This window comes from Tachyglossus aculeatus, assembly GCF_015852505.1.
Source record: "Tachyglossus aculeatus isolate mTacAcu1 chromosome 12 unlocalized genomic scaffold, mTacAcu1.pri SUPER_6_unloc_1, whole genome shotgun sequence".
Lineage (NCBI taxonomy): Eukaryota > Metazoa > Chordata > Mammalia > Monotremata > Tachyglossidae > Tachyglossus > Tachyglossus aculeatus.
The window spans coordinates 12283344-12301260 of record NW_024044828.1 but is presented as its reverse complement, the minus strand read 5'-3'; the positions used below and the strand labels follow the sequence as shown (position 1 = coordinate 12301260).

The 17917-nt window shown below is 44.9% G+C and overlaps 1 protein-coding gene across 16 annotated transcripts in view; it reads left to right on the top strand.

Annotated features, from left to right (window-relative positions):
• Positions 1 to 17917, top strand: part of CELF2 (CUGBP Elav-like family member 2) — a 452584-nt gene that overhangs the window by 412296 nt on the left and 22371 nt on the right. For all 16 annotated transcript variants that reach the window (XM_038740993.1, XM_038741000.1, XM_038740994.1 and 13 more), the window contains one exon: positions 11419 to 11553. In XM_038740993.1, coding sequence (XP_038596921.1) covers positions 11419 to 11553 — 135 coding nt within the window. The remainder of the gene's footprint in view (positions 1 to 11418; positions 11554 to 17917) is intronic.

Genomic DNA, 17917 nt, shown 5'->3' with positions numbered 1-17917 from the left:
AAGCGTTCTCTGAACCAAGGACTGTGTTTAATATTTCATTTATTTTTAGCCAGAAAGGCCTGCGTAAAATATGTAGGGAAATTTTTCAGCCTAGGACTCATGCTGCCAGCACCAAATAAGCTCTGCTAGTCAAGGGTTAGGTTTTTCCCTAATAATCCAGACAACTCATAGGCCCAATACCAGGGACTTCCCTTAAAGGAAGCCTCAGGCACTTCCATTCCCAGAGTTGAATTATGCAGAGAAGGTCACTGGGTCCTGAGGCTATTGCCAAGCTCATCATCTCCTGTGAGCAGAGTGGGCTGCCATTTTTCATTAGGGTGTTGCACTACCCTTTCGCCAAAACTTCAGAACAGATTGTTCATGCTTGCATACACCTCACTGTCTTTTTAACACTCCCTGGGTCATGGGAACTCCCCCGGAAGGTGATTTCACTTACTTTTCCCCACACTTCTGAGTAGATGATTAATTTAAAGCCATTCTCCTATTTGCTTTTGGCTTTCCAAGATGTGCCTTTCTTGAATCTTTAATGACCAGCCTTGAGTTCAGTGTCCTAAATCTTTTCTGGCTAGGGAAAAGCAAACACTATTCTGTAGATTAGCTGGCATTATTCTCAGATTTCTCAATGCAGAGGGCTTAATTGTAGGTGCTGCATCTCCGCTCAGTTGTTTCTGGAGAGCCTCTCAGTTTCCTGCATACATGCGGATGCCAAATGCTTGTCTGTCAGTTTGCAAAGGGCGTGATTCTCTCCCAGTGTGAAGACGTGTAAATTCATCTCTGTGGAATTCCGTGGGGAATAAGTGTTGTGAAAGAACCAGAATCACCCACTGTGTTATCATTCATGACTCTCTTACCTCAGTCAGTCCCTTGGGCCTGAACTTAAATCTTACTCAAGAGGGAAAAATCAAACTTAAGAAACATAATCATTTTTTTTTCTAATGATACCTTGAATTTCAGTCAACCAGTATCACCCATTGGGTGTACAGCACTGTACTAGTTTGGGGGGAGTAAGTAGACCTGATCCCTCTTTTCAAGGCGTTTACAATATGTTGGGGGAGACAGACACTAAAACTATATAAAGTCAGGAGGAGGAAGGAAAAGTAGATACATACAAGAGAAAGTGTTTAATAAGCTATGTAAGTATAGTATGTTCATTACTGCTTTGGGAAGTTATAAGTACATTAATGTTAATGAGAAGCAGCATGGCCCAGTGGTAGAGCCCGGGCGTAGGAGTCCAAAGGACCTGGTTTCTAATGTGGGCTCTGCTAGTTGTCTCCTGTGTAATCTTGGGCAAGTCACTTAACTTCTCTGTGCTTCAGTTACCTCATCAGTAAAATGGGGATTAAGACTGTGAGCTCCACGTGGGACATGGGCTGGGTCCAACCTGATTAACTTGTATCTACCCCGGTGCGTAGTACAGTGCCTGGTATAATCCTCCTCAGGTAGGAGAAAGTGGTCCCCGAGTTTAGCCCCTTTATTCTTTTCAGAGTGCTTTTCACATTACATCATCATTTCTCCTCACTATAGCTCTCAAATTCACCATAAGGCAACTGAGGCATGGAAAGCTAAAATTACTTGGCCAAGGCTGTTTAACAGGCTAGTGGCAAAGCTGAGGCTAGGATTTGGATCTTCTGGCTTCCAACCCTTTGCCCTTTTTACTAAACCAACAATACTGCTGCACATAAAATTGCTCTTGGTCTATCATTTTTCATTAAGTCACCAAGAAAGGATTAAGTCTTTACTTGCAAAGAAACTAAACTAATGCTTCCAAGTGGACAGTGTGGTTTAGGAGGCAAAGATAGAGCTGTGAATCAGAGGTGAGAAGACCTAGCTCCCAAGCCCACCCTTGGTATTGGATTACCCACGAGTCCTTGGATAAGTCATTTATCATCATCAATCATATTTATTGAGCGCTTACTGTGTGCAGAGCACTGTACTAAGCGCTTGGGAAGTACAAATTGGCAACATATAGAGACAGTCCATACCCAACAGTGGGCTCACAGTCTAAAAGGAATCTTTATCTTAGTTTGGCCTCAATTTCCTTGTCTGCAAAAGAGGGCCAGACCATAGCTATACCCCATAAGGAGATTTGACTGACTGATGGAGAAATCCACCAGAATGGAAGCAAAATGCTGTCGAGTGTTAACTGTAGTTCCAGAGTGAACCAATTAAGAAAGTGTCAACAAAGGAAACAAGTTTGGAGTTATATTCACTCTTCTTTTAGAAAGTTGAAGTTTATTTCTAAAAGGCCCACTTATAGGAGATGAAATAATTCGGGAGAAAATAAAACTGAAGCTATTGGAAAACGTACTTTTGTCGAGCAGGGTGCTAAGTTGTTAAATCAGTAAAATCAAAAGTGATGCCATCTGTTTCCTGATTTTCCCCATCCCTGTCTTTCAGTTCATAAATCACTTCAAATCTGTTTTTTTTTTTTTTGAAAAGGGGTTTCATCAAGTGGTGAATCTAAAAGAAGAAAATGGATTGAAATAAAATCTCTGTCAGGCAAAAGCCTTCTGATGTAGCCTTTCTGTGTTCCCCTAGCAATGATTGATTTATTTTTCACAATCCAAAATTTAAACCCAACTTGCTATTTTTCATTTCCCATCCAGCTGGGCTTACATCCACTAGAATTTCCGAAGCCTTGAGTGGGATTCAGCTCAAGTTCATGGGCTCAGGTTCTGAATGGTTCTCATCTTACCCCTTGGCTTTCTTTTCCTTAATTCCTTTATAATTGAAGCTATTTCACAAGAGAATCAGAGCCATAACAGGAACTCAGATGAAGCAAAAGGTTTAACTTAACGCTTCAGAAAGTTTCTTTGAAAATTTTTCTCACTAACCCAAACTACATCCATTAGAGGAACATTGTGGACAGGGAACATGTCTCCCAAGTGGTTAGTACAGTGCTGTGCGCATAGTTAAGTATTCAATAAACACAACTGATGACGGTTCTAATCCCGGCAAGTCACTTCACTTCTCTGTGCCTCAGTTACCTCATCTGCCAAATGAAGATTAAGACTGTGAGCCCCACATGGGACAGTCTGATTACCTTATATCTCCCCTAGCGCTTAGAACAGTGCTTGGCACATAGGAAGCGCTTAATACCATCATGATTATTTTGATGATAAGGAACCTGGCAAATACTGTACCCATTTTACCCCTTAAGAAACCGAGGCCTGAAACCTAAGTCAGGTCTCAGGCAGGAGGTTAAATAACTTGCATATCAGGTGGTGGCAGAGCAGGGTATAGACATCCAGGTTCCATTCACTACCCAAACCTGCGTCTCCATCAAATAATCAAGTTAAAAATAATAATAATAGTGCCTTTAAGCGCTTTCTGTATGCCAAAGCCCTGTACTGAATTCTGAGGTAAATCTAACATCAGAGCAGTCACGATCTTTGTACCACCCAGAGCTTTTAGAGTTAGGGAGAGCAGTTGTCTCCTCCCCATTTTACAGAAAAGGAAACTGCAGCACAGAGAGGTAAAGTGATTTGTCCAAGGTCACACAGCAGGCCAGTTGGGAGAGCCCAGACTAGCCTCCAGGGCTTCTGCCCTGTTAGGGATGGAAGAGTTGTGGACAAACTAAAATGGCTGGACCATTAAACCGCATGACCTGAATTTCAGAGAATTTCAGAGACTGACCACCTACAGAGTTGGATGCCTGACCATCTCGAGAGCTCCCACCACTCCCAAGAAACGGCAGTCTCCCATTGTTCAGGGAACAGATTTAAGTCTTTCCCACGGAGGAGGGAGGAAATGTTCCCCTACAGGGGAAGATCCTTGAATGAAGTCAAGGGATTTTTAACATTTTCACCATTCTCGCTTTTTACTAGGATGTTAGTGTTTTGTCTTGGAGACAGACAAGTAGCCAGTTCAAGTTTTTAAGGTCACTGGAAAACTCTGCATTAGGAAGAGATTTGAAGAAAGGTGTCGGGAGATGTTGACTTGGGTTTTTCAGGGTCATGAGTCCGGCTGGAGGAAGCCGGAAATGTACAGCTCGTCCAGAGTGGGTGAGAGGGAGCATGGAGGACCACCCCAAAAGAGGCATTATTGACTATCGAACCCAGCAGTGTTTCCCTTGGTGTGGGTGCAGGCCTGCATCTGTCACAGCACAGCACAGCACTGCAGAAATTTCCTACGAATGTGCTAATAGGCCTTATGAGAATGTTCTACAACCACCCATCTGTCACTTTCTAACAGGCCTGATTGGCAAGCACTTGTAACAACTGACATCTGTTCTTGCTTATTGATATGCAGATTTATGGTAATTGCTATGAACAATAAGACATGAAATTACCTAAGGTGAACATTAAATTAAATTTTCATGCCCCTCTCCTTATAAATAATTTTTTTGAAATCTTAAGTTTCAAGCAGGCAGTGTACTGTGCATCTGTTTTGTACATGATTTCCTTGGGTTGTTGGTCTTTTTTTTTTCGGGGGAGGAGGGGGTCAGTCTACCAAGTAGCAAAATGAAAGTGAATCCCCGCATCCCTGACTGTTTTCCAAACTGATATCGGCTCACTGGTAAAATTCACATTATTTAAGAAAAAAAGGCCAAGTCTGATTTCTAGAGGTCTATTCAATTCGGTTCATAATACCGTCCCCATGGGAAAAAGCAGCAGCTCTTTCTTATGGAGTTGCTTGCTTCCCTGCCGGGAGGCAGGTTTGAAGCTGCCTGGGGTCTCAGCTGGGTGGGCCGTTCCTGGGGGCGGGGGTACTTCGAGCTGTTGTTTTCGTCCCCTAGGAGAGACTGTTGGTTCAGCCAGCCCCAGCTGCCCACAAGGACGACATCTTGTTCCATTTGGTGCCCTTTCAAATGTGTGTGTCTGTGTCTGTCTGTGTGAGAAGCTTCGATCTGGAAAGTATGACTCGGAGAGTGGGAACCAAGGAGGTGCCAGGGAGAGGGTTGTGAGTGTATGGGGAAGGGCCCCACCCTCCTCAAAATGGTAGTGGCTCTGATCCAGGCAAGCTAGGCCCCTCCTCGAGGGGGCTGTCCACCGGGCACATGAAGGGAGAGAGAGATGGCCCACTCTCAACAAGGCAGGCTGCAAGAGAATAAGGGCTGATGCCTTCGTTTAAAGAAAGAGAGAACCAGTGTGGCCTAATGGATAGAGCATGGTCCTGGGAGTCAGAAGAATCTGGATGCTAATCCCATCCCTGCAACTTGTGCGCTGCCTTGTGCGCTGCCTTGTTCGGCAAGTCACTTCTCTAAGCCTCAGTTACCTCATCTGTAAAATGGGTATCAAGACTCTGAGCCCCATGTGGGAACGGGGACTGTGTCCAATATGATTAGTGCTTAGTACAGTCCTTGGCACGTACTAAGTGCTTAATAAATATCAAAAAAGGTTGGTGGGGAGGGATACTTAAACACAGACAGTAAAGATCGCAGGGTGGGATGATTTGACCAGAGGTGGAAAGGACCTCTGGGCTGGTGTTTGGGGAATTTTTTTAATGTGATGTTCTGGAGGCGCCCCAGTTGTTTGTCTTTGAAACTTCCGGAGGGAGAGGCAGTTGCATCCTTATGTGTCTCTGGTTGGATGGTATTTGTTTGTGGGGTGTGGGAGCGGTTCTCCCCTTTTTGGATCCCACAGATTAGTCAGCTCTCAGGTCATTGTGAATATTGAGTTAATTCATTGGTATTAATTAGTGAGAAGCTATTGTTAATGTTCTTAATAAAAAGTTCAGAAATATCTTTTGACCCGCCTGAGTCTGCCTTCCCTTCTCCCACTTACCACGGTTGCAGCGGTGGTATTTCTCTGGGGAGGAATTTCAGTCCGTGGAAGAGACACAGGAGTTCACAATATCTCATTGTTTTCACTCTTAATTTTCCAGTCCCTTAATTGTCTCCAAATCTAAGATCCAGCCTAATTTCATTCAGATACTGGGCCCTCAGGGGCAGTGCTAATTAGCACCAAGGGAGAATCCTAACTAGAGCAAAGCCAGAAACAGAAAGAATGTATGTTTGCTCCTGGAGTTTATTTGGCCCTTGGAGTCGAGAGTGAAAGGGACCCGTTGGCCTTCTTTTATATTATTGCTGTATGTTGGGGTTGGTTGACCTCTGACCTTTCCTCTGGGCCCCCTGGCTTCTCTTGGCCTGCCAAGAGCTGTGGACTGGGATGGCCTCTTGGATGGTGAGGTACAGGCTATCTCTGGGGTTCATTTCCTCCCCAGATGGCGGGAGGAAGGGTCTGTTTAGTTATTCTTCCCTCAGATGCGGTGGGCAGGTTTCAGCGCTGAGGAACTGATTTCTGATGTGTCTCTTGTAGATATCATCCCTGCCTTCTCCAGGGTGTTGCCCTCAGAGGTATAAGGCACCGCTGCCCAAATCACACTCTTGGTTGTCTAAAACAAGCTTGGTTGAGTTGATTACTTTTTGGGAAGACACTCAGCAAGACCACTTGCCTGGTCTGGATTTGGGGAAGGGACACACTTGTTTGGATCGGGAGAACAGCTTTGTGGACTGCCCCACGGTGCTTGATACTGGCAGAGGGGGGCACCCTAGCACCCGTAAACTTTGAATAATTGGTAAACAGCCAGGCAGTCAATTGTACTTACTGAGCACTTAGTGTGTGCAGAGGTCTGTACTAAATGCTTGGGAGAGTACAATATAGAGGGAGACAGAGCTGACAGGGGGCCTCTTCCTGGGTCCCAAGCACCGATGGCCTGGCATGAAAAGATTGAAAGTTTTCTGCCTCCCTGCTTCTTCTTGTTTCCATTTGACTGGAGCACAAAGCCCTGGCCCTCTCAGTCCCCCACAGCCCCCCGCCTACGCGCTGTCTGCTTCTCGGTTGCGGGAGAACAAGGAGAGGAATTGTTCCCGCTCTCATTTGCTTTGTAGCCAAATTCGAACTTTCCATGCAGAAATGCACGGAATTCCACAAGTCTCAGGGTGCCGGCCTCGTGTTCCTGCCCCCGGCCTCCCAGAGGGAGCCGGATGAAAGAGAAACAGCAGGCTGGGCTCTCTCTCCCAATCAGTCAATCAAACAGTTGTATTTATTGGGCTCTTATGGTGTGCAGAGCACTGCACTAAGCACTTGGGAGAGTACAGTACAACAGAATTGGTAGATATCATCTCTGCCAACCGGGAGCTTACAGTTTAGAGGAGGAACGTACAGTCTAGGAATCACTCAGAATTCATAAGAACCCCATTAGGGGCAGTGACTCCAGATGCATCTTTGACGAGATGATGTAGTGAGGAAAAAGAGGATGGGGAGAGAGGAGATGCTAGTAAACTCCAGCAGAGGTATAGTCTGAGGTACGCAGCACGGCCTAATGGATAGAGCACAGGACTGGGAGTCAAAAGAACCAGTGTTCTAATACCAGCACCTCCACCTGTCCGCTGTGTGACTTTGGGCAAGTCACTTAATTTACTGGGCCTCAGTTACCTCAGCTGTAGAATGGGGATTAATACTGTGAGCCCCATGTGGGACTTGGACTGCTTCCAACCTGATGAGCTTATATCTACCCTAGGACTTAGTACAGTGCCTGGCAAATGGAAAGCACCTAACAAAAACCATTTAAAAAAAAAATAAGGCCCGGTTCCAAGCATGTGAGTGAAAACTTAAGTTTTGTTGGCTGGTGACTCAAACAAGTGGGTGGGACAGGTAGCCAGAAAAGGTAATGTTTAGCAAGGGAGATGGAAGCCAAAGGTCCCACAGAACCAAAGACACACCAAAGCCCCTGTGTCACCCAACTTTTCACTCTTCAAGTCAAAGAGAGAAACACACACACACACACACGCATACACATATATGTATATATCCCTACCCACCCCCTCCTCCAAGCCTCTCTCAGAAGCTAACTCCTCAGGAATCCATTTGGTTAAGTGCCCCAGTGCCCAAGTATCTCAGACAAGCTTATGGAAACTGCTTCTCTCCTAAGAGAGACCCAGGCTCCCCATTCTCATCCGAGAAAGAAATTAGAAAATTCCTCCAGGGTCTCCCCAGCCAGGAGAGGGTGGAGCCTGGGTTAGGTTGGTCTGTGCAGGACTCCACATCACTGTAAACGTGGGATAAACTCAAGACAGGATGCACAGAGGAAGAGGGAGACGGTGGCAGCTGAATTTTCGCTGGGGGCCAGGGTTGGGAAAAGAATAGCAGGGGAGAGGTCAAATAGCTGGTGGGAAGGTGGGGGATAAGGGAGCAAGGTCACAGGGCAGCTCCAGCTTTCAGGCAGGGCAAGGGGGTGGGGAGCACAGTTGACTGAAGTGTGGGATCCCCCTCCCACCCTCTGCCGAGCATAGGGGCCCAGGACAGTCAACTTGATTCACCTTAAATGGCAAAGAGAGAGGGAGATGAGCTACTCTATTTGTAGTGGAAGTCGATGAATATGGACCAATTCATTTAGAGATTGCTAAGGAAGCCTAGCTCTTTTAAGTCTCATGCGAGGACTCAGCAGGAGGTTAAAACTGTACTTTCCTTAATATGAAGGGCAGCACTGGTTAATTATACTGGAAGGTATTGGATCATATGATTGGGTCATCTAGACTGTGAGCCCACTGTTGGGTAGGGACCGTCTCTATATGTTGCCAACTTGTACTTCCCAAGCACTTAGTACAGTGCTCTGCACACAGTAAGAGCTCAATAAATACGATTGATTGATTGATATGATAAAACGTGCATGTTTTATGAGCAAACCTTAGGTTATTATTCTGATTTGCTGAAATGTGGCCAGCCCCAGAAGGCCTTGGGGCTCACACAGCTAGGAGAGGTCTACACAACAGGAAAAAACACCTCACAGATAGTAGCCGGTGTCAAAAATTGAAATGCAGAATGGGAACCGCACAGCTGTTTCCCGACAGGCAACAAAAAGGTTAGCGAAGTTTAGAAACCAGAGTGGCCTCCTTGATAGTGGAGTGTTTCCGCTGATACCGGACAGGAGAACCTGATTTTAGGAAAGGACAACCCTCCCCCATGCATGACTGTCTGGGGCTCATGCTGCCATCCACTTCTCCCCGCGTTCATCGTGCATGGCTATTTACTGGAAATCCGAAAATAGAAGGTATAGAGAAGCTGCCTCCTTCTAGGAGCTTCCTTAACCTCCTAGCAGGGTCTTCCCCTCCACCTGCAACATTCCTTCCTCCTCTTCTTGCATCTCGCTCAAGGGCTGGTTATGATTTGTTGAGTAAATTCATCCAGTGAAGGTGAAGGCAGGTGACTCAAGTGGCCAAAGGGAACAGATCTGTGGAGTGCACGTCTTTCTTTGATGAGAGAGGACTAGATTGAGAATTGAGACCTGAATTCTAATCCTAATATACTCGGCAGCTGTATGCAATGGGCTTCACTTCTTGATGCCTCAGTTTTCTCATCCGTACAGTGGGAAGAGTAACATTTGCTATAGGATGGGGAAACTCATTGGACTAAAATGCTATATTAAGGTCTGGTACTAGATCCTGTTCAGGCTTTACTGTAGATTCTCTTATTCTCCAGGAGAGCTTGGAAACACCAGCCTCTTGACCCAGTGATTGCATCCTCTCAAGCATAGCTCAAAAGTCCATCTTGTCCTTCGGGCAGAGTTGGGTTTGGAATTGGCAGGGCCAGGACTAGATGCTATTCTGTGTGGTGCTTTTTGCTCCCCTCTCTGATACTTATCACTCTGGGGTACAGAGGGTCACACATGTCTTCATCATTTGGAAAGGTGTGGTCAGGTTGGTGGCACCATGGCCGGCTTGATGGGGTGGGAGAGGGGGTAGACACCCCCATGACCTCCATGTCATACACACTCACCCACTCCAGACACCTACAGTCATCTCCTTAATAGTAGTAATTGTGGTATTTGCTAAGTACTTACTATAGGCTAAGCACAGAACTAAGATGCTGGCATAGATACAAAATAATCAGGTTGGACACACATGGGGATCACAGTTGAAATAGAGAAGCAGCGTGGCCTAGTGGATGGATCACAGGCCTGGGAGTCAAAGTCCTGGGTTCTAATCCTGGCTCCCCAACTTGTCTGCTATGTGGCCTTGGGCAAGTCATTTAACTTCGCTGTGCCTCAGTTACCTCAGCTGTAAAATGGGGATTGACTGAGAGCCCCATGTGGGACATGGACAGTATTCAGCCTGATTACCTTGTATCTACTCCAGCGCTTAGAACAGTGCCTGGCATATAGTAAGTGCTTAACAAGTACCATAAAAAATATGAGGGAGAACTGGAATTAATCTCCTTAGTTCGCAGTTAATACTAGATTGACTCTTAAGTCAGGGACTCTGTGTCTCCTCTGGTCAAGGGCAAGCCTGAGTTTGCCCTGAAGTATCCCCAGGACCTCGGGTCAGCTCTAGAATTGACCTCCATCTGGGACTTATTTGACCTGAAGATGGCCTTGCTCCCCTCCTCCCTCCCCCTTTCGAGGTTATTCTGTGTTGGAGAAGGCCCCTGAGCTGGCCCAGAAGCAACAGGAAGCAGGGGCAAAAGGGGAAATGAGGAATTGAAAGTCGGGTATGCAGGAACCGGAGGGGCAAGGCCCTGTCAGAGCAACACATTGCTCTTGCAGCTGTTCCTGGGTGCTTAACAACGCCCCTTGGGGACATCCCCAGCTCTCTCCCCTGTCACTCTGCCTCCGCAGCCCTGTCTCCGTCAGTCCTTTCAAAGACCTCAAGCGCTGTACATATCAACCCTAGCATCCCCTCTGTCCTTGTCAGGCACCAGAGGCCTGAGGCAGGGCAGAATTTCTGAATATCAAACATGTGGTCTACACCCACAATCTCCCCAGAGGTACAGTGGTTCCACCAGCAGCAGCAGCAGCAGCTGTGGTTGATTCACGGCTTGGGCCCCAGCAACAACAGGCCAGAGAATGGGGGGTGTTTGGGGATTCTGAGGTGGGGCGACAGGGAAACACAGTTGTGTGCCTGAGGGCCCTAGCTACTTTGTGCTGGATTCCCTGAGTCAAACTTCTTTCTCCTCTTCACTCAGTCCAGAATGTAAAGCATAAAAAACCCTGTATTTCAGTCAATTACTGGTATTTACCAAGTGCTTACAATATAAGCAGCACTGAGCTAAGCACTTGGGAGAGCACAGTACACCAGTTGGTAGATGCATTCTCTGCCCACAAGAAGTGTACAGTCAAAAGGAAGAGACAGACATTAAAATGAATTATGGCTGTGTTCATAAGTGTCGTGGGGCTGAGGGTGGCTTGACTAACAAACGCTTAGAGGATACAGATCGAAGGGCATTTCGGCCAATTTCAAGTCTCTGGTGACTCAAGCAGTGCCAGAACCACTGGAGGCATCAGGCCTGAATAGCCTGAGCAGAAGTTGCCAAGGTGATTTCAACTGTTCTTAAACAGTGTTTGGCAGGCAGTGCTGTGGAGTGAGAGAATGTCCAAAACTCACCATCCGACCCAGGTTTCAAGTGAAACCGGGTGCATAAGGGAGCATTTCTTAACCGTGACCCTCTTGCTGAGGCTGCCTTTTTGTTCCCCATGCAGGCATGAACGCTTTGCAGCTCCAGAATCTGGCAACATTAGCTGCTGCCGCAGCCGCCGCTCAAACCTCAGCTACCACCACCAATGCAAATCCTCTCTCCACAACGAGTAGTGCCCTGGGAGCCCTCACAAGTCCCGGTAAGAAGTCCCATTCCAACTGAAACTTGTTTAAGGGAGGCAGCCCCCATCCGGGGCCCTGGGAAGAGTTCCCCAGGGTGGCTGCCTCCCCGTGGAAACTTTCAGATTCATTTTCTCGCCTCTGATCTCTTTGTAAGTGAAAACAAAACTACAGATAGGCAAATTTACGAGAATTCATTTGTAGTAGAGTCTCTACCTTCCCTTGCTTTGCTTTTGAAATGGTTCTGGGTGCTTCTCAATGGGGTTAATAATAATAGTTAATGATTGTGGAATTTATTAAGCACTTAATGTGTGCCAAGCACTGTTCTAAGTACTGGAGTAAATACAAGGTATTCAGGTTGGACACCATCCCTATCCCACATGGGGCTCAGTCTTAATCCCCATTTTACAGATGAAGTAACTGAGGCCCAGAGATTGAAAGGACTTGCCCAAGATTGCCCAGCAGAGAAGCGGTGGAGCTGGGATTAGAACCCAGGTCCTTCTGACTCCCAGACTCGTGCTCTTTCCATTAGGCCATGCTGCTCCTCGCCGCTCGAATCCAAAGGTGTCTCTGGATATCTGTGCTCAGGAAGCCAAGGGCCGGGGCTCCAGAGGCACCACTGGTCCGGGGCTAAGGCCAGTGGCTGGCAGATGCAGAAACTCTGCCACAAACCCAATGGATGGAATGACCACACCTGTCAAGATGGACAGGTGGGGGGATTGTTGGAAAGGAATGCTGGCTAGGAAGGCCACTGTTCGTGTGGTGTTTACCTTGGGGCAGAAGTGGAAAAAGCAAGAAGGAAAAGTGTGCAAGTGAAAAGGGTGGGGAAGGAGAAAGAGTTTGAATATGTGTTTCCGCATTCTTTTCAGCCAAACCAAAATCGTCAATTGAAGTGTCTTTGCTTTAATCTTATCGGGTTCCAGATTTTCCATCCTTTAGCCTGTTTTGAAAATTGGATTGATAGGTAGTAGTGATTTTTATCGTCGCTCTCGTAAATGTGATGGAATGAATAGTTCTGCGAAACCTTCTAATAGCTGGAAAGACTGGTTTCCACTAGGACTTGAACGATCCCTGCAGAAGGCGTTTAAATGGGCATTTCAGTCACTGTTTTTATATTGAAAGTGTGGCATTTAAGAAAGAGTAAATTGCCTGCTTGATGGCCATGGGGAGGGGGAGGAAGGCTGACAGAAAAGCACAGGGGGAATGGGCTGGGTCTCCATTGTCCACCCCTCTGTGCAAAGTTCAGGAAACCTCAGATGAAACCCTCAGGGCCATGGCAGCTATCAAGGGTCACACAGCTGTTTATTGGGAAAAGAATGAACTGGGCGAACTATGGGGAAATGACCCAGTGGAACTTGTAAGAGGAGATATTGCAACCTTTCTGTCCCCCTGAGGATCCTGTAGCTAAAGGCCATTACTCTACAGCTAAATGCCGTTCTGTCCTGCCGTTTACACTACAGACAGATTCATCCAGAAAAGAGAGACAATGCAATCTCCCACGCTATTCATTTTCTATAATTGTAAATATATAATTTCAATTTTGCATACCCAAGAAAAGTCTCCCTACAGCATTGTCATAAATGATTTTAAACAGCCTTTGCTTAAAAAAACATGAAAGATTAAGCTTTCATTTTTGTAAAAACCCCCTCAGGCAATAAATAGGCTCCTTTATCTCATGGTCTTGAAATAAAAATTAAAATTGTTTAAATTGCCCATGGTTAGAGTAACTGTTTCATGCAATTATCAGATAGTGGTGAATAAAATTGGAAATTATATCATGAAAGAATAAAAACCAGGTAAATGCATACTGTGCTTTTCATGAGTTTCTCACAGGTCTTTTGAAGCCTCATTTAATCATCTTTCTTGTCTTATATTTTGATATGATAATTGTTTCCTTTATTTACTTTAATCTCCCCTATTTAGCTAATTAATTCTTCAGTCAGTTTTTCTTTCCCATTTTTAAAACAGTTTTATGAGGAGCCAGCCTGTACCTTTCTTATAAAGCGACAGTTGTCGGTGAAGCTCCTGCTTTAGGAAAGATAACCACTCTTATCTCCTCCCTAGTTCATGCCGTATCAGATTATTAGTGAGTTCATTTTGGGGAAGTGTTTTAAGAGCTGTGGGTGAAAGTAGACTTGTTTCCAGAGGCAAGAACATTTCTTGTTTATTTGTTACTTATAGGATTGCTTTATTTTTTTCCCCATTTAATTCACTCATAAATATTAAACTTTATGGTTGCTTGTTTAAAAAAAAATAAAAAGCAAACCAAAGTTCTTACAGGGTAGCTTATGCTTAGATTTGACCAGGTGGCCTAGTCTATATGAGAAGCCGCAAGCCCTAGTGCAAAGAGCACAGGTCTGAGTCAGAGAACCTGGGTTCTAATCCCAGCTTTGCCACTTGTCTGCTGTGTGAACCGAGACAAGTCATTTCTGTGTGCTTCAGTTCCCTCATCTGCAAAATGGGAATTCAGTACCTGTTATCCTTCCTACTTAGACTGTGAGCCCCATGTGAGACCTGATTATCTTGTATGTGCCCCAATCCTCAATACAGTGCTTGACACATAGTAAGTGCTTAACTAATACCACAATTCTTCTTATTATTATTAATTATTATTATTATTAGAAAGCTTTTATAGGTGCAGAAGTTGCTTCATTAACTGAAGGGAAATTTTCATAAAATTCCCTTGTCACACTTGCCAAGTCAAGAGCTTAATTTCAGTTCTTTTCTGTTTTTTGACTTTACAGAATGAAAATTGGATGGCTTTTAGTGCAATTCAAACCTCTCACATGTTCCTCACAAAGAGGAGGTGTGAATGTCTTTAGCTAAAATGATACAGCTAGAGACATAGCTATATAGAGGCACTGCTAAAGTTGCCTTTATATTCAAAAATCGACGTGCAGCTGGTAAGATTTCATCACTGTGAGGGAGTCACTAAGAACCAGAATGTGGACATGAAGTAATTATACATAGAACATTTCATATATGCAGTTGTATCTCAGAATCAATCAATCAATCAATCGTATTTATTGAGCACTTACTGTGTGCAGAGCACTGTACTAAGCGCTTGTGAAGTACAAGTTGGCAACATATAGAGACAGTCCCTACCCAACAGTGGGCTCAACAAAAAAACAGAAAATTTCAATAAAAATTACCTTGTAACCACCTCAAAAAACTGTATTGATCCCTGAGAATTTTAAATTGTCACCGTAGGTAACAGTGAGAAACTTACATTATAGGAAATGTTATGGTTAATGTAACAGAAGTCATATTTACTCCACTAACTTCATGTCTTACATCTTTTTTTAAAGTGAGAGTTAAATGGCTTGAGATAAGCCTTACGTCTAGCCACCCAACCAGTCAAGTGATTAAATTTATGCCAGGAAAGAAGTGAAGAATATTGATTTGTACCTCCTTTTAGTGCTACATTTTCCATGGAAGGGCAGATGGACATAACACACACAAAAAATGGGGCAAGTTGCAAGTTTGTTCCAAATCTATTTTCTGTGGCAACATTGGAATTATTACAGTCTTTTAAGACAACTGGCCCTGGACTGTCTTGTTCTTATAGAGTGTGGGAAGTGGATCTGTGAAGCCCATCCCGGTTTCCTCCTAGCAAAGGATTTTGGGATTTTGAATCTATTCAGAGCAATAGCCACAAGACTGCATTTGCTAAAGCTTTTGTAGTGAGAAAGCTACCATTGAAACACAAACAACTCTAGAGCGCTTAAGACGGCTCAGTTGGTAAAGTGACCCAGTGTTCGAAGAGAAATTCTTAAAAGCCACTTCTTTTCTGAATTCAGTCCAATCCAATACATATTTCTCCAATCAGCAGTTCAAGCTTGTCACAGTGACATTTTGTTATAGACCAATGCACCCCCACTGTGCTATCTATACTTTGGCTTCCGGGTGACACAAAAATAACCATACCTTGTCGGTGGATATTCAAGCCTGACAGTTTTCTAAAGAATGAATCGATACAGGAGGTTCCCATTAGAACAGCATATTTTAGGAAACTGTCTCCTTTGTGTTCTACTTTGAAAATCGCCTGGGTCCAACTATTTCAATATGGTATAAAGAATCAGTGGCACACTAAAACATAAATTAAAATCAGCATTACTGGGTTTTTTTTTAATTATGATCTGTTTGTGCTTATTGTTTTAGAGATGGCACTATATTTTCACTGTTTCCTCCTAAATTTCATATCTTTTCCTCCCCAAATCATTTTGGGAGGCGAAGGAAACACAGGGGAACGTTTTCTTTCAGGCACAGATTTAGTTCTGGGTGTGCCAAGTATGTACCGCATGCAGCAACTCCCCTTAGAGTTATTCTTTCCTCCCTCCTGCTGTCTGCCTTCAGCCATTTTGCTGCTCATTAGTACCTCCTCTCAGGATAGGCAGAAAAGGGGGGAGGTTCTTGCTAGAATCTCCAGAAAAAGTTTTGAATAGGGTAGGAGCTAACACTAGGAGTTAAAATGAAGTTTTGGGGATTTCCTACACACACCTTTCCCCGTTACCTCAAACAATTAGGAAGGAGTGTGAGAAGCTTGACTTGTTGGTTGCCATTTTGTGAACTCCATTTCCTCTCCAGAAAGTTTCTGTTGTGCCTCATTTCCTGTGAAAACATCAACAGTGTTGGTCAGTAAACAACTTTTAGGCTGTCATTCAGCATTAAAAAAAAAAAAAGACATGGCTTCCTTCCTTGTGAACTGTGTCCCAACCTATTTTTTCTACACTGATGATTAACATTTATGAGGAAGGCTTCAGAAAAAAAAAACCTCCTCTGTCTCCATCATGCAGTTTCCCGAGCTTTCTAAAGGAAAGTAGAGCCAAGCAGAAAGAAGCCTCTGACTTGACTGTACCCTTGGGGAAGAATTTAATGAATGGCAAAGCAAAAAGAAGTGTTTGCTGCGAGTAGGAGTGTATTTGACATCTACTCCACAGCTTCCTATAAGAAATCCATTCTTCAATATCTCTTAAGACTTTTTAGGCATCCCATTGTTTTAACTGGAAAAAAAAATCCCGGATGATTCATTTTAAGAGAATAACTGGCTGTTTAACATGTTGAGCTTTCTGCTGTGGTGGAGGGTCCTATTCTCTTATATTGACCAGGGAATTACCCTACCCTCATCCATTCTCCAGCCCCAGGCTCCCCACTCCCACCGCCCCCCACCACCACCACCACGGCTGGCAGGAAAAAGGGAATGTGTTTGCAGTCTCAGAAGCAGACTATAAGCTATTGTGGTCAGGGAACATGTCTATATTGTAATACTGTACTCTCCCAAGTGTTTACTACAGTGCTCGGCACAAAGTATGTGCATGTCCCAGAGTATTTTTATGCCAGAAAGAAAGGAATGCGCTGAGTTAACTAGTCAGAGCCTCACCAACCCCACTCGTTCATTCTAGTGCTCTGTTTGGCCAGAGCATCCTCTGTTAATGCCCGCCGGACGGGCAGATGCCCATGGTTTATGAGATGCCCCTGACCTAGAACAGGCTGGAGTCTTCAATAGCGCTGAACTAATTTAAAGCTTAATAAAGCTGCGCACCTGAGGGGGTAGGGATATTTATGGTTCACGACTTCAGTGCTGCTCCCAGACTCCACTTTATGCAAGTGAATTCCGTCTGTGCCCAGAGCCAGGATTACTGTGGTCCCCTAGGCAAGAGCATCCTGCTGTGCATTATGAGGGCTGAAGTTTGCCGGATGTTTTGTTGTCTTTGTGTTGTAAGATAACTGGCTGTAGTTCACACACACACACACACACACACACACACACACACACGGTAATTTGTCTGCTGCATTTAATTGTCATTGATTCATTATTTAAATAAGCGATTCCTGCTCTTTATGGTCTTGTGCAATTTAGTGAATCCACACTGAGGCACACCAGGGAGCTTCTTGTCTGCAGGTTGAGAAATAAGTTGCCTCTCTCATGTGAGAAACCAGTCTGCGGGTCTTCTCCTGCTTGACCCTTAAAGGGTGGCCTTTGAGGGAAATCTCCATTCTTCCTTTACCTCTATCTACGGTTTTGAGGCGGGATCAGAAAATGGAGTCCGTTAAGGCAGGTCACTTAACCTCCCATAGTCTCGAATGTCTCATCTGTACAGTGGGGCTGCTCCCAGCCTGCCCCATTCCTTCGCTACATTTCGCTATACTTGGAATGTCTCAGATAGGCACTCAACACCCAAGGTGATGGGGATGTGATTCCTTCTGCCGCTGGGGAAAAAGTGATTAAAGCCCAGACATCCTCTACCCCAGCCAGGAGCCTGAAATCTAAGGAGTGGCGATATGCTGAAAGGCTGATGAGGGTCTTCCCAATTTAATAATCCTCCCCGAGGAAGGGGAACAGGGCTCTGTGTTCCAACTGAAGTGGCTGAGGTTGAATTTTCA